Here is a 14,019-nt window from a genome sequence, read left to right as displayed (position 1 = left end):
GGCGAGGTCGCCATCCCCGAGCTGGAGATGGTGGCGAAGGAGGAGGTGATGGAGGAGCCGCCGGTGGCCGCGCTCCACCCGGCCCTGGTGGGCCAGGGGTGGGGCTGGTCGTGCACGGCCCCGGAAATGGCCGACGCCGTGGGCGTGAACTGATGCCCCACGCCGCCGCGGTCACCGGAGCGGGAGGCGTCGCCACGGGAGGAGGTGGTGCAGGCACCTCCTGCCGTCCAGCCCGCCCCCGTCTACCACGCACCGCCGGCCCACCTCTGGACGCCGCCGACCTACGTCGACCTCGTCAACGACGACGACGACACCGGCGGCCAGTGAAGACGACGACGGCCACGGCATCGACCGTCGCGGCAGGAGCGCGCGGGAGGCGTTTTTTTATTTTGTTTTTATGTTAATTATGAAACTGGGCCGTTTAAATGGACTGAGAAACTGGGCCGTTTTGTGGCCGTGACCCCTATATATGTTTTATGTTTTTTTAAATGCGTTTATTTACTTTTTAGCCATTTCATTCTAGTTTTTATATTTTTTTATTCACGTCCACCCCGGACATGTTTTGGGGTGCGGCCGCGCGTTGGGCGCACCCACGACCCATCGGACAAACACGACATGGGCGAACCCATTGCCGCCCCAAAGGGACAAAATCCGGTCAAACCGGACGTCCGTCTGGGGTCGCGCGGTGGAGTTGGCCTTATGCAGCTTGCAATGGCCATGCATGCTACAGATTATACTACTTTCCCGCAGAAAAAGAAAGATAAATATACTATACTACCAACCTTAATGTTATAGTTTTTGTTGCCGTTAAAAAGAAAAAAAACATTCCTTATATTATCGAGTGTGGACACCGACAGGACCGGATTAAAACAAACAAATGCTCCGGCGGTCCGGCCGGCCAAACCGCACGACGCATTCGTGGCCATATATATACATAAAGTTTGTGTAATTCACATCTAAATGTTTTTTTAAGATATCACATCTAAGCTCTCACAAATATATAATGCAGCAACAAGAAATAAAAAAAACTAGGACAACCACAAATAGAGTGGACATCAGCTTAGATGTGCCATAACTATGTCACATCTAGATGTATTCTAGACATACCCATATACACAATACACTTCTCTGTGCCATTTCAAACGCAAGAAAACAAACACAAACTTGTCGCCGTCAAATCAATCAAAGGCAGAAAAAACACGGAACGTGCAAGGAATCGTCAACCGGCCGGTTAGAAGAAGAGGAAGAAAACGTATGCCACACATATCCTTGTCCCTTTTCTCTCTCGAAGGAAAAAAACAAGATATTATTCTTCTCCTGCCGGACAAGGCAGCCGAATATACTACCGTATGCGTCACCGGCCAGTGTGTATATGTATGTACATGTACTGCTCTGGCTCTGCTGCGTGCGCCATGTGGCACTTATTGTATGCGGTGTGGTACACTTGTACCAGGCCAGGCTGCGGCGATGGGTGATGATGGCCGCCACTGGGCGGGCGGGCGTGGGACCGACCGACCGACCGGGGCGGGCTTGGCTCGGCTGGCTGGATGGATCCATGGGCGTGCCATGCTCATGCAGGACGCAGCAGCATCTGCATCCACGAGCGCGACCATTATTACCCCCGGTGCGGTGGCACGAGCCCCCCATCGACGCGGCACCACCACCCCAGCTCAGCCCAGCCAACCCGCCCTCCCTCCTTGCCTTTCCTTCCCTTCCCTTCCTTCCCACACACGCGGTCGGACGCCCCCTTTCCCTCCTCACTCTCGCCTCGCCATCCCTCCCCACCGGCGACGGACGAGCCCCTCCCGCTACGCCGACTCCCTCGCTGCCGCCGCCGGATCACCGCTCTTCCTCCTCCCGGGCGTGCGTCGGCGGATCTACGCGCGCGGCGCGGGGACCCCGCCTCTTCGTCGGCGGCCCCACCGGCACCCCCTCCCCGGGCACGGTGAGCCGCGTCCCCTGTACACGCCCCGCTCCGTAGATCCTCCTCTCCCCTTCTCCTCACCGCGCTCGCTCGCCGCCGAATTACGGGCCGAGGGTCCGCGACTGGGCCAGCGGAAGGCCGTGGGGCCCGGGATCGTCGGCAGGATCGGGGATCACGCGCTCGGATCCGCCCCGGCAATGGCCGCCGCGCTAGATCGTGAGATCCGGGCCATTACGCCGTGATCTCGGCGTTACATACGCGCTCTCCGGATTATAATGAATGCTCATTCATTATTCTGCCGTGCGTTGGACAGCTTGCTGAATTTCAGACTGTCACTCTCCCTCCGCACACTCAGAATTTTTTTCTCATTATATGCAAGTTACATTGCCTATGTCAAGTGGAATTCACAGCTCGGATGAGGACTAGCATCACCTTGAGGACACAGGTTATCATCCCAGGGATGGTAATCTTCTCCCAGACGCGTGCAATTGGGACTCATTTTTGACGAGATAAAAAATCCATTCAAATGCATCAAGTCCTTGCAGTAATAAAACATACATTGGCCATGTGCTGCTTGTGTGACCATGGCAGACTCCTATGCGCGCAGGGGAAGCTGTGCTCTTCTCTGCTGACTTTGGAGCAGGGTGGAAAGAGCAGGTTTCCGTGTCATGGGGTTTGGAGAGAGTGAGGCTTCTGGAAAAAATGTTGACACCGACATAAATCTGAACACAGCTAGTTTTACAGCGTAAGCTTTTTTTAATACAAATTATCCATTGACGGATATCTGTTTTCAAAGACAGAGCACATCAATGCTGATTACTTTAGACCTTTATCTAGACAGATGCCCAGCTCTGATTCATGAGCATTGTCGATGGCTTGATGCATTCTACTCTCAGCATCTCGCACACGACTTCATTAGTTATCTTATCTGCACTTGATTGGAGTTTTTTCTTCTTCTATTTCCTTGTTGGAGTAACTAAATGCGTTTTCATATTACAATCGTTGTTTGATTTGGTTTAGCGTGTTCCCTTTTCAGCTTATGACCTACTCTCAAATTTCAGGGCCCTTGCTGTATAGTGGAGCCATTGCTGCTATTTCATCACATTCAGAGTGAGCCCTGGTAAAGTTGCGTCCAAATGTCGACCGCGAAAGTGGTGGATCCTGCTTTCCAAGGGGCTGGCCAAAAAGTGTATCCTTCCGCACGACTGTCAGTCGGTTATCTTTGATTGAATTGATTTTGTTCGTTAAGCTCACAAATTTGGGCTGTACTTCTTTATTTATGTATGCGTGCCCCTTGACGTCACTTAGTGGGATAGAAATATGGCGGATTGAAGATTTTAAGCCAGTTGCATTGCCAAAATCTGATTATGGTAAATTCTATTCTGGAGATTCATATATAGTTTTGCAGGTGATTGCTTTGACTCTTGCATTCTCTGATGCATCATTGATCTTTCTATCATACAAAAGTTACTAAGCTATTTCTTTGTATTGTTCTAGACAACTTCTCCTAAGGGTGGTGCATATCTGTACGACGTCCACTTCTGGATTGGGAAAGACTCAAGCCAAGTACACACCGTGTAAAATTCAATTTCTGTGACACTCAGAAATACATTTTCAACCAACTGATGACTTGTCGTTGTGCAGGATGAAGCTGGCACTGCAGCAATCAAGACGGTCGAACTCGATTCTGTACTTGGGGGTCGTGCAGTCCAGTATAGGGAACTCCAAGGTTATGAATCTGACAAGTTCCTGTCATACTTCAAACCTTGCATTATACCCATGGAGGGTGGTTTCGCCTCTGGGTTCAAAACGCCAGAAGAGGAGACGTTTGAAACACGGTTATATATTTGCAAAGGAAAGAGAGCTATTAGAATTAAGCAGGTAGGGGATATTTTACCCTCTTCCTGCATATTCTTTTCAAATTTTACCTTATCAATTCTGTATGCTACATTAATATGGTGCCTACATTGTTCAGGTTCCCTTTGCACGGTCATCATTAAACCATGATGATGTGTTTATCTTAGATACTGAAAATAAAATTTATCAATTCAATGGTGCAAACTCCAATATCCAAGAAAGGGCTAAATCACTGGAAGTGATCCAACATTTAAAGGAGAAGTACCATGGGGGTGTGTGTGATGTTGCAATCGTTGGTAAGGGGATATTTAACCTGGCATCGGTATCTTTGTTAACTGATGCGCCTTTTTCTCTACTCACGTGGTTTAACTCTACTAATGCCAGATGATGGAAAACTACAAGCGGAATCAGACTCTGGTGAATTCTGGGTCCTTTTTGGAGGTTTTGCACCTATTGGGAAAAAAACTGTTAGTGATGACGATGTTGTACTGGAAACTACAGCACCCAAGCTCTACAGGTATTTCTTAATAGAAGTGACTTTTGTTGATACTTAATGGTAGCAACCAATCCAAAGGAAATAAGATAATTAAAGGAAACTAATCATCATGATTCAAAATTATATAGCTACTGTTGCTACTTGCTGGGGCCATGTGCATGGCATTATTGTTGTTTATGTTCTCACATTTGTAAGATAAGCACGTACCAATTAATAATTATTTAAAAAATGAGCGTATGGTTGGCATTTAAAATAAATAAATTGAAATCTCTATTCATCTCTAGACGATACAGATGAATGTTTACTTATAGCTTGTTATTTGATTCAGTTGTGCCTCCTACACTTAAAAAGGCTTCTAGCCAGTCCTTGGCTACATACCTTTTTACATCATAGGCTAGTCTTTTACACATAAATTTTGCTTTCTACTCTATAAGATATTAACTAAACAGAAGTATCCTTTCGGGAGCAGCAACACATTAATAAGATTTTATTAGCATCAGTAAAGATGATTGTAACAGCAAATAGTCCACAACACAACACAAATACAATACAGCGACCCACAGACTGTCATAGCTTGCCTCAAGTTCTTGTGTCCCTAATCTGTGTATTCCACATTCCTTCTGGAAATAGCCCGGACCACTAGCTAAAGGCCTTTAAAAGACCACTAGGAGGTCGGGTTGCAAAGGTAGCCAGGAGGTTTGCCTAGAAGCAGTTACTTGTCAAATGTTTATAGTTGCAGTATCTGTAAAGATCACTTGATGTTGGAAGACATGGCTCTATTGATATTTTACTGTTTGCCCTGTCCATTGTTCTCCTTGCAGTATCAATGACGGTGAATTAAAGTTTGAAGATATACCTCTTACAAAAGCAGTCCTTGAGAACACAAGATGTTTCTTACTTGACTGCGGGGCTGAAATGTTTGTATGGGTTGGTCGGGTAACACAACTCGAGGACAGAAAAGCTGCCACTAAAGCAGTTGAGGTGAGCTTACAGAAAGTCTCTCCTTCTCTTTTTATGTTTTTGATTGTCATTTCAGATTTGTAACACTGTTATGGTTTTTCCTCTTGTAGGAATTCATCATTAATCAGAAAAGGCCAAAGACAACAAGAGTGACACAAGTGATTCAGGGTTATGAAAGCCATGCATTCAAGTCAAAATTTGAATCATGGCCGGCGGGTACTGCAACAGGGAACTCAGGTGCAGAGGATGGGCGGGGAAAAGTTGCAGGTAGTTTATTCAGTTACAACTAACAGGATAACAAAAATTCTATTTTGATTATTGCTGATGATCTTTGGTGTTTCTTCTAGCTTTATTGAAGCAACAAGGCGTTGATGTAAAGGGAGCTCCAAAAAGCAGCACTCCAGTAAACGAGGAAGTTCCTCCTTTGCTTGAAGGTGGTGGAAGACTCGAGGTTTGGCTGATCCTATGTCCTACTTTATGAGTCGTATTCTTTAAAATATTTATTCCCAAAATGCATTATTGAAAATGACCTTACGAATAAATTGTTTCTATTTCAGGTGTGGTGCATCGATGGAAATACTAGGAGTCCACTTCCAAAAGAGGACAATGGAAAATTTTACAGTGGAGACTGTTATATTGTTCTTTATACATATCATTCGGGTGACAAGAAAGAAGAATATTATCTCAATTACTGGATCGGGAAGGAAAGCACAGCGGTAATAATACGTTGCATGCTGCCCCACTTAGCTAATGACTAACTTTTTCTTTTCGCTTGATCGCAATAGTTGATGCTCTTTTCAAATAATAATTTCTTAGCGTGATAATGAATTAGTGATTGTCTTGTTGATTTGGCGTTTACTGTTTTATATATTGTGCATTTACTTACATGATGGTGTACTTTAGATAAAACGTATGCTTAAGCCTTTCTGTAGAATTATTTATATTCACTGTCAATGCACATGTCGAAGCCACATTGCCTGATCAGATTAGAAAGGTTATAAATAGATAAATCAGGATGCATGCATAAAACAGGTGTTGCAGCAACTAGTCTCAGAATGTTTTTGCTGGAAGGGTTCATCTTTAAATTGCAGATGTTGCTAGGATGCTCCAGATCTGCCTGCGAAAATCTTTCCATACATAGCTTAAATTTAAGTGTGTCCGTTCTATGTTAGAATAGATTTCCAAGGACAAGCTCATGTTATTGCTATTAAAGGAGTTAACTGATCTCTGTTTATCACATTTTTATATCAACATGACTCATGTGCTTTTAAAAGTGAGCTGGTGTTTATGTTTACCTTTTTGGTGTACTCTGTGCAGGATGATCAAGTGATGGGAGCTGAACTAGCCAATACAATGTGGAATTCACTGAAAGGAAGGCCTGTTCTGGTGCTGCATTTTATTTCACATTTAAACAAGTGTATATAATATTTATTCCCAAGAGAAGAGTTTAATTTATTTGTAGTTGTACTGTAGGGTCGTATTTATCAAGGGAAGGAACCACCGCAATTTGTTGCTCTTTTCCAGCCCATGGTTATCTTGAAGGTATCACTGTTTCTGAATTTATCTTCTTTTTTTGACAATCACTCACCACCTGAGTGGTGGCTTCCCTTTGATGCTGTTATGCTAAAAGGACTGCATAGTTCAATTCTTAGTCTAAAATAATGTACAACAACAACGAAGCCTTTTGTCCCAAGCAAGTTGGTATAGGCTAGAGATGAAACCCAACAGAAACCTATGAGAACCCATAAATGAAGTGATCAAGTACAAGTAAACACAGTGAAGGAAAGTAAATTAAAGTTCTGGTACATGGATTATTTCCATGCAGTTCTATCCAGAGCCAAAATCGCTGGGTACATTCCAGTCTCTGAGTCTAAATAATATATGTTAAGTATTTTTCTTTTACTAATCATGTAGGGCGGTATCAGTTCTGGATACAAGAAGATTACAGAAGAGAAGGGTGCGGCCAGTGGATCTTACTCTCCCGATGGCATAGCTCTGTTTCGGGTGTCTGGAACAGCTATCCATAACAATAAAACGCTTCACGTTGACGCGGTATAACCTGCCTCCCTGTTATTTTTGTTGATATCTAGAAAGACACATACTCCCTCGGATCCATATTAATTGTCACTGATTTAGTACAACAAAAGCTGTGCAAGTGATATTATTGGGCTTCAAGGTACCGAGATTAGTCTTTCAAAAGTCTACCTTTGTGCCAATTTCTAAGAAAAATTATACCTCTGATGCACAGAGAATATTCGCAAAATCTACAACTGTACATAAATTCTGTCATTTTTCCCTTGAGCTAATCGGTTATTATTTTACAGCTAGCTACATCTTTAAGTTCCACAGACTGTTTTGTATTGCAAACTGGAAGTGCTATGTTTACATGGCATGGCAATTCTAGCACTTACGAGCAACAGCAGTGGGCAGCGAAAGTTGCTGAATTCTTGAAGGTACATGACCATCTTTAAACAGGGATCATTTCAAATTTCTATGCACCTTTTGCAGAAGTCTTTATAACGTGATTTGCTATTGAGTTTGTTGAATGACAGATTCACCCATGACTCGTCCATCTTACAGATACAAGTTATTACCACATACATATAAGATGTTAATAGTGACACTAATAGTTTAACACGTGAAAAATTCAAGCTTATATGCTGATTTTGAATGGAAATGGGAACCTTATAAAGGTGACATATGAAGATTGAAGCTCACCATTCTGGTGGCTTGTGGTAACATGTATCACAATGTCAGTGTCAACTGAAATAAAGCTATTGCACAATTAGCAAAAAGTGCCGGTCCAGTTAGGTATATAATATAATTTCTCTGTGTACCGACGCATTTCAGCACTACTACTGATTGCAGTTCAGTACTTGTACTGATTGCTGGCTTTTGCCAAAATTTACCAGGTAAAAATTCAATCTGATCTCTTTGGATGGAAAATTTAGATACATGCCACCGTGTGTTCATATTAGAGATGTGCTACTAAAAGGACCCCTCTTCGAGATATGCCATTGCAGATTGTCTGTTTTACCTTTTGAATCTCAAATTGCCTGATTTTAAAAATACGTCAGTATGGATGGAACTACCCCTGTTTCCTTTGTCAACCTCACACCAGTCCTGACTTCTTCCACGCCATTCCATAGCGTTCTCCATGGACAGACTCAGTTGCTTGCCAGGCTATTTGAGGCAATCTCAAGCTGTACAATCTCATCGCGTTGCATCATTGAGGATGCCGCTGTTGCAACCTTGAGCCATGGAATTTGCAGTAAGGTTGCTTCTGGAACTTTGGATACAGTCTTCAATCATTGTGTCCCATCACTCTGTTGATGCCACCACTTGAAACTGCTGGGTAAACTCCAGTCACACCATTGTCGTAACTGGGCTGCTTCCACCACATATCCTTGCGCCAATATTATCGAGTTCTCGTTTCTCCTTTTTTTTGTGCCTTCTGAGCCATCCTTGCACCGACCTGTGTAGAACCGTTGCAGGCTTCACTGTACCGACCTGTGTAGAGCTGTTGCAGACTTCACTGTACCCTAGTTTTAGTATTAGCGTCCCACCCAACGTTCTTGTACATAAAAATACAGCCATGCTCTTTCCACGTGTTTCCTAAACACAGCCCATCTGATAGTGAACAGCATTGACGCTCCGCCCCGCTCTCGTTAGGGTTTCCCCCCGCCGCCGCCGCCGCCCTCCCCCGCTCCCGCCGCCCCCGGCCGCCGGCGGGCGCGCCCCGGCTCCCCCTCCCCCTCCCCTCCTCCCCCGTACCCCCCGCGTCGCCTCCCCGAGCGAGGCGACCGGGGGCTCCCCTTCCCTCCCCCTCCCAGCGGTCCCCCTCCTCTAATCCCCTCCCGCCGCCGCCGGCGTAGGCCTCCGGGCCTGGCTCGCGTGATGCCGGCGGCTGCGGCCCCGTTCTTTTCCTCCCCGCGCGGCGCTGTGGCTCGGGCGATGGCGCCGGCGGCGGTGCACCCAGGCCGGCGTCGGATCCGGTGGCGACTCGTCTTCGCAGGCGGCGCAGCTCCGGGTGGCGAGGTGGCGGTGGCGTGGCTGCGGGGCTGCGGGGCGGCGCGATGGCTGGCGGCGGAGCCCTTCCGGCCCAGATCTGGGCCCTTTTGGGCCCCATCTGGGTCTGGGTGGGCCTGGCGTGTGCTTTTCGGCGTCATCTCCGGCGGACGGAGGTGTGGCTTGGGCTGGGGGTGGCGGAGACGGTGGCGCGTGTACTGCAGCGCAGCGACGGGAGCTTCACGAGCCCGCTTCGGGCTCGGCCGGGCAGGGGTGCCTGGTTTGCTCCTGAGCTACGTCCGGTCGGTCACCGCCGAGGGTGGTGGAGGTTGTCCCCTCCCACGTGGCCGCTGACCCTGCTGCTCCTCGTTTCCGGTTGGTTCCTCTCGATCCTGCCGGTCTCGCTTCGCTTGTCACGGTGAGACGGCGTTGGTGACTGCGAGTACGTGGTGGCGCATATTGGCGGACGGCAAGTATGGTGGAGCGCGATGGATCGTCTGGGGTCGTGGTGGGTTGGAGGTTGGGAGAAATCCTTGTCGGCTTGTTCGGCACCGACGCGGTGACGCCTGTGGGCGCCGCTGTGCCTTCCTGAAGGGCGTCGGATATCCCCCTTCCCTCCCACGGCCCTTCGCGTACCGGGGGAAACCCTAGGCCATGTCCGGTAGCAGCGTCGTTGTCGTCGCGTTCCTTCTTGAAGGTGTTGCTTGGTATGCGGCGTTTCGTGGTGCTAGGAGCGTGGTGGAATTCTCCGGCGGGCGCAGCGGTTGCGAGTCATCTTCGTTTTCGTTGATCCGCCGTTGTCGGCATTTTCTTCCTTTTGTATTTTCTCTTTCTTTTCTTTTGGGCTTGCCTGTGCTGCTTCCGCCCCAGCACCTATCGTTGGTTGTATCGATGTTGTTGCTTTGTAATACAAAGCGGGGGGGAACCCTTTTTCGGTAAACACAGCCCATCTCCAAGCTCTGGCGTCCTGTTCATAATGGCATATATATCTGAAATCAGCCACTTAATGACACATCACGAAGGAGCTTTTCAATGGCACATCTCAAATACAGCCAATCTGCAGCAGCATGTATCTATTTTTTTATTCGACTCTTTACTGGTCGGCACAACCTTTTCTGTTACATGCCCCTGTTTATTTGTGGAAGACATTTCAGTAGAAATGTCAGTAGAAATGTCTATTAACTGTAGCTTGATGGATGGTCAGTGTCACGGTTACCTAAAGAGTTCTTCTGTTTTAGTAATTGTGATACAGCATAGTTTTAAAAATATCACATCGAATTACATGAACATGGTTATGGAATGCTGCAAAGTTGTTCCATGACTATTTTTTTATGAAGCATTGATTCCGAAACTTCATGAATCACTTCCATTCCCAACTACCCCTTGCTAAGATTTCTGTATCCAATATTGCAGCCTGGTGCGACAGTGAAACATTGCAAGGAGGGAACAGAGAGTTCTGCTTTCTGGTTTGCTCTTGATGGAAAACAGAGCTATACAAGCAAACCCATCATGCAGGATACTATTGTCAGAGATCCTCATTTGTATGCCTTCTCAATTAGGAAAGGTTAGTCATTGTAGATTTCTTACTTTGACTTCTTTGCTCTCATTATGTCAATATCTATATGGTACATGTACTTGTCCTAATTATCTTTTGTTGCTTGGTTTCATTCATGGTAACATGATCATCAATTTTCCATTGATCAGGGAGACTGGAGGTATTCCTCTTGCCCTTGATTCTTTTAAGTTAGACTTGGTTATAGAAATTCAGGTTATGTGATATCAATGAGCTTCGGCAGGTTACCGAGATCTTCAATTTTTGCCAAGATGATATGTTGACTGAAGACTTGATGATTCTTGACACACACGGAGAGGTCTTTATTTGGATTGGTCAGTGTGTGGAACCAAAAGAGAAACAAAAGGCGTTCGAAATTGGCCAGGTGACCTGAAGCTTTGACCTTGTTATTATAGTTTGCTGTTGTTTTACAGTTATGCAACACTTGATGCTTCTTATACCTCTTTACCACAGAAATACATAGAGCATGCGATGTCGATTGAAGATCTTTCCCCTTATGTACCACTTTACAAAGTCTCTGAAGGGAATGAACCATGCTTCTTCAAGACATACTTCTCTTGGGATAACACAAAATCTGTGGTATGCTGTCGGATATCTTATACTGCTATATCTTTGTGTGCTGTTGTCTATTATTAACTTATTATAGTGATGGTATGATCTTCTTAAGTTAATTAAAGTGAAAACCTACTGAACAGTTGTGGTTTCATTTACTGCTGAAGGCAGTCTTAGTTATAGTTCTATTAGTGCTTGTTATGGGCTATTAACGGGTTTCTTGTTTTGTGCAGATTCATGGGAATTCGTTCCAAAAGAAACTTTCACTTCTTTTTGGATTACGCTCAGAGGTAATTTGGGTAAAACTTGCAGCACTGCACGGATGTATAGCTGAATTGCTTTTACAGAATGAACTTCATAAAGCCAATGTTTAGACTTTGATCATGCTGTAGTACATGATACAAATTTCATGAATTGATTGGAGATGCAAAATAGAGAGAATATAACAGTAGCATGATATTGATGCCATAATTACTTTACAGGGTGCATCTAGGAGCTCTGGTAATGGTGGACCCACTCAAAGGGCATCTGCATTAGCAGCTCTATCATCTGCATTCAATCCATCTTCGCAGCCTAAGCAGGTAAATGCTCAGTATTTTCACTACCAAAATATTATGAGTGATTAACTAACTAGGCAATCCCTTTTCAGGCTAACGATAGTAGGCCTCCAAGCAGTTCGGGTGATGGACCCACTCAACGTGCCTCTGCACTGGCTGCCTTGTCCTCATCTGCATTCAATCCAACTCCGCAGCAGAAGCAGGTAAATGCTCAATATTTTCTCTACCAAAATATCATTAGTGATTAACTAACTAGGCAATCCCTTTCAGGCTACTGATAGCAGGCCTCCAAGCTCGGGTGATGGACCCACTCAACGTGCCTCTGCACTGGCTGCCTTGTCCAATGCGTTTAATCCATCCTCAAAACCAAAAACTCCACCTCCGTCACGTTCAGGTCAAGGGTCACAAAGAGCAGCTGCAGTTGCTGCGCTATCCTCTGTGCTGACTGCTGAGCAGTCTGGATCATCTGACAATCTCAGAGCTAGCAAGACGAGCACAACATCAGAAAAGACTGGTACAGCCATACCCCCCTTTTAAATTTCATCTTCTTACAGAACAATAATGACTTGTGGGTTGTCCGATTTGTGTTTTTCTGTAAAATTGTTCCACCAAGACTTCAAAACAATTGTGCTCATCTCTCTGCAAATAACTTTGGAATAGTGAATGCATGTCTACTGTGCTGTATATTTAATTTGCTGGTATACTGGAGTATCTGAGTGATGTTCACCAGACTAGTGGGGAGATCCATAGATGAAGTGAGCCCTTATGGACTTGCTGGTATTTGTGTTTTTCAAAGCTTGATACCTTTAATCATTGCAGAAGCGGAGGTCGTCGTAATATCTCCATCGGAGGCATCTCCTCGCTCTGAAGCTGGGGAATCCTCTGAATTTCAGTCAGAGAAAGATGCTGCAGTGGATGAGGTGCCATCCGAGGTAGATGTAGCAGAGCCTGAGGCGCTGGAGGTGCCAGAGGAACAAGAAACTGAGCATGTTGGTGAAGCAACATTTAGCTACGACCGCTTGATATCTAAATCTACTGATCCTATCCGTGGGATAGACTACAAACGCAGAGAGGTTTGTTTTCGAGAACACTTAATATCGAGAGTCCACACGTACTACTAGGTTATTCTTCCGAAGCACTTTTTATGTTTCCTGGTTTAGCGTTGTTTCTTAGACTAGGGTTAAGCTTGTTTAGGTTGCAGCTGAATTGCTCATGTCTTTGGCTGTTGCTTCTCTAGGCGTACTTATCAGAGAGCGAGTTCCAGACCGTCTTCGGCATCACCAAGGACGCGTTCTACCAGCAGCCAGGGTGGAAGCAAGAGCTGCAAAAGCGGAAAGCCGACCTCTTTTGAATAAGCGTCTGCTTCCAGTTCTCCCGCAGAATGAGATCAGTCAATCATATGTGCTTGTTTTTATCCCTCTCATCATGATTGATTGATTGGCACGATCCATTGCTGGTCATCTTTGTGCGAATGGCTACCTGTGGCTTTGGTTGGTTGGTTTTGCGAATTTTATAGGTCATTCTTTCGTTTGTACATGGACTGAGTGCTGTGCTGCTTGCAAGGTCCTAAATATGCTCTAGCTTGTTTTGTGATTGTCCATATGTGTATGGTTTTTCTTGGTTTGTTTTATTTACATGTGTATGGGCACTCCCCCAGGGTATGTTTTGGAAGGTCATCTACACTGTCATTCTGATGTACCACGGACAATTATGTTACCTATATTGCCTAGTTCTGTTGTTGAAGATTGTTGGAACTTGGAAAGAACCCTCCCATCAAAATTATTGTCTGTTCTTGTAAATAAGCCTGCATGTCTTACCATTATGAAAGTCATGCCGGCTTATTGATGCTCCCATGTCAAACCTTTTGTACTCCCTCCACTCCTTATAAGTCTTAAGAGATTCCAATATGAACTACATACGTAGTTTAGAGTGTAGATTCACTCATTTTGCTCCGTATGTAGTCCATATTGGAATCTCTAAAAAAGACTTGTATTTAGGAGCGGAGGGAGTATGCTTAGTTCAGTTTGGTTTTTGAGAAAAAATATCACAAAACCACAACTCATGGAGTTGGAGTTAACCGCAACATAGTTTT

At 45.4% G+C, this 14,019-nt stretch overlaps 1 protein-coding gene across 2 annotated transcripts; it reads left to right on the top strand.

The window, feature by feature from the left end:
* Nucleotides 1-1,583: 1,583 nt before the first annotated feature.
* On the top strand, nucleotides 1,584-13,706 carry LOC109774496 (villin-2). Of its 2 annotated transcripts, XM_020333223.4 has the most exons (25): nucleotides 1,646-1,945; nucleotides 2,986-3,113; nucleotides 3,233-3,332; nucleotides 3,422-3,490; nucleotides 3,569-3,805; nucleotides 3,900-4,077; nucleotides 4,166-4,298; nucleotides 5,099-5,258; nucleotides 5,348-5,504; nucleotides 5,585-5,688; nucleotides 5,795-5,953; nucleotides 6,555-6,623; nucleotides 6,711-6,779; nucleotides 7,152-7,289; nucleotides 7,562-7,690; nucleotides 10,659-10,809; nucleotides 10,950-10,960; nucleotides 11,042-11,182; nucleotides 11,272-11,397; nucleotides 11,604-11,660; nucleotides 11,853-11,951; nucleotides 12,020-12,130; nucleotides 12,198-12,441; nucleotides 12,747-13,000; nucleotides 13,165-13,706. In XM_020333223.4, exons 2-25 carry the CDS (start codon nucleotides 3,061-3,063, stop codon nucleotides 13,276-13,278), a joined length of 3,063 nt encoding a protein of 1,020 aa, XP_020188812.1. In that variant the 5' UTR covers nucleotides 1,646-1,945; nucleotides 2,986-3,060; the 3' UTR covers nucleotides 13,279-13,706. The 2 variants fall into 2 exon arrangements, 1 of the variants encoding a protein (XP_020188812.1); XR_012205710.1 differs by lacking the exon at nucleotides 10,950-10,960 and having other exon boundaries at nucleotides 1,584-1,945; nucleotides 10,659-10,813; nucleotides 11,033-11,182.
* The last annotated feature ends 313 nt before the right edge of the window (nucleotides 13,707-14,019 follow it).

Source organism: Aegilops tauschii, chromosome 3, assembly GCF_002575655.3.
Source record: "Aegilops tauschii subsp. strangulata cultivar AL8/78 chromosome 3, Aet v6.0, whole genome shotgun sequence".
In the NCBI taxonomy this organism is placed as follows: domain Eukaryota; kingdom Viridiplantae; phylum Streptophyta; class Magnoliopsida; order Poales; family Poaceae; genus Aegilops; species Aegilops tauschii.
This window is presented reverse-complemented; position numbering and strand designations above follow the sequence as displayed.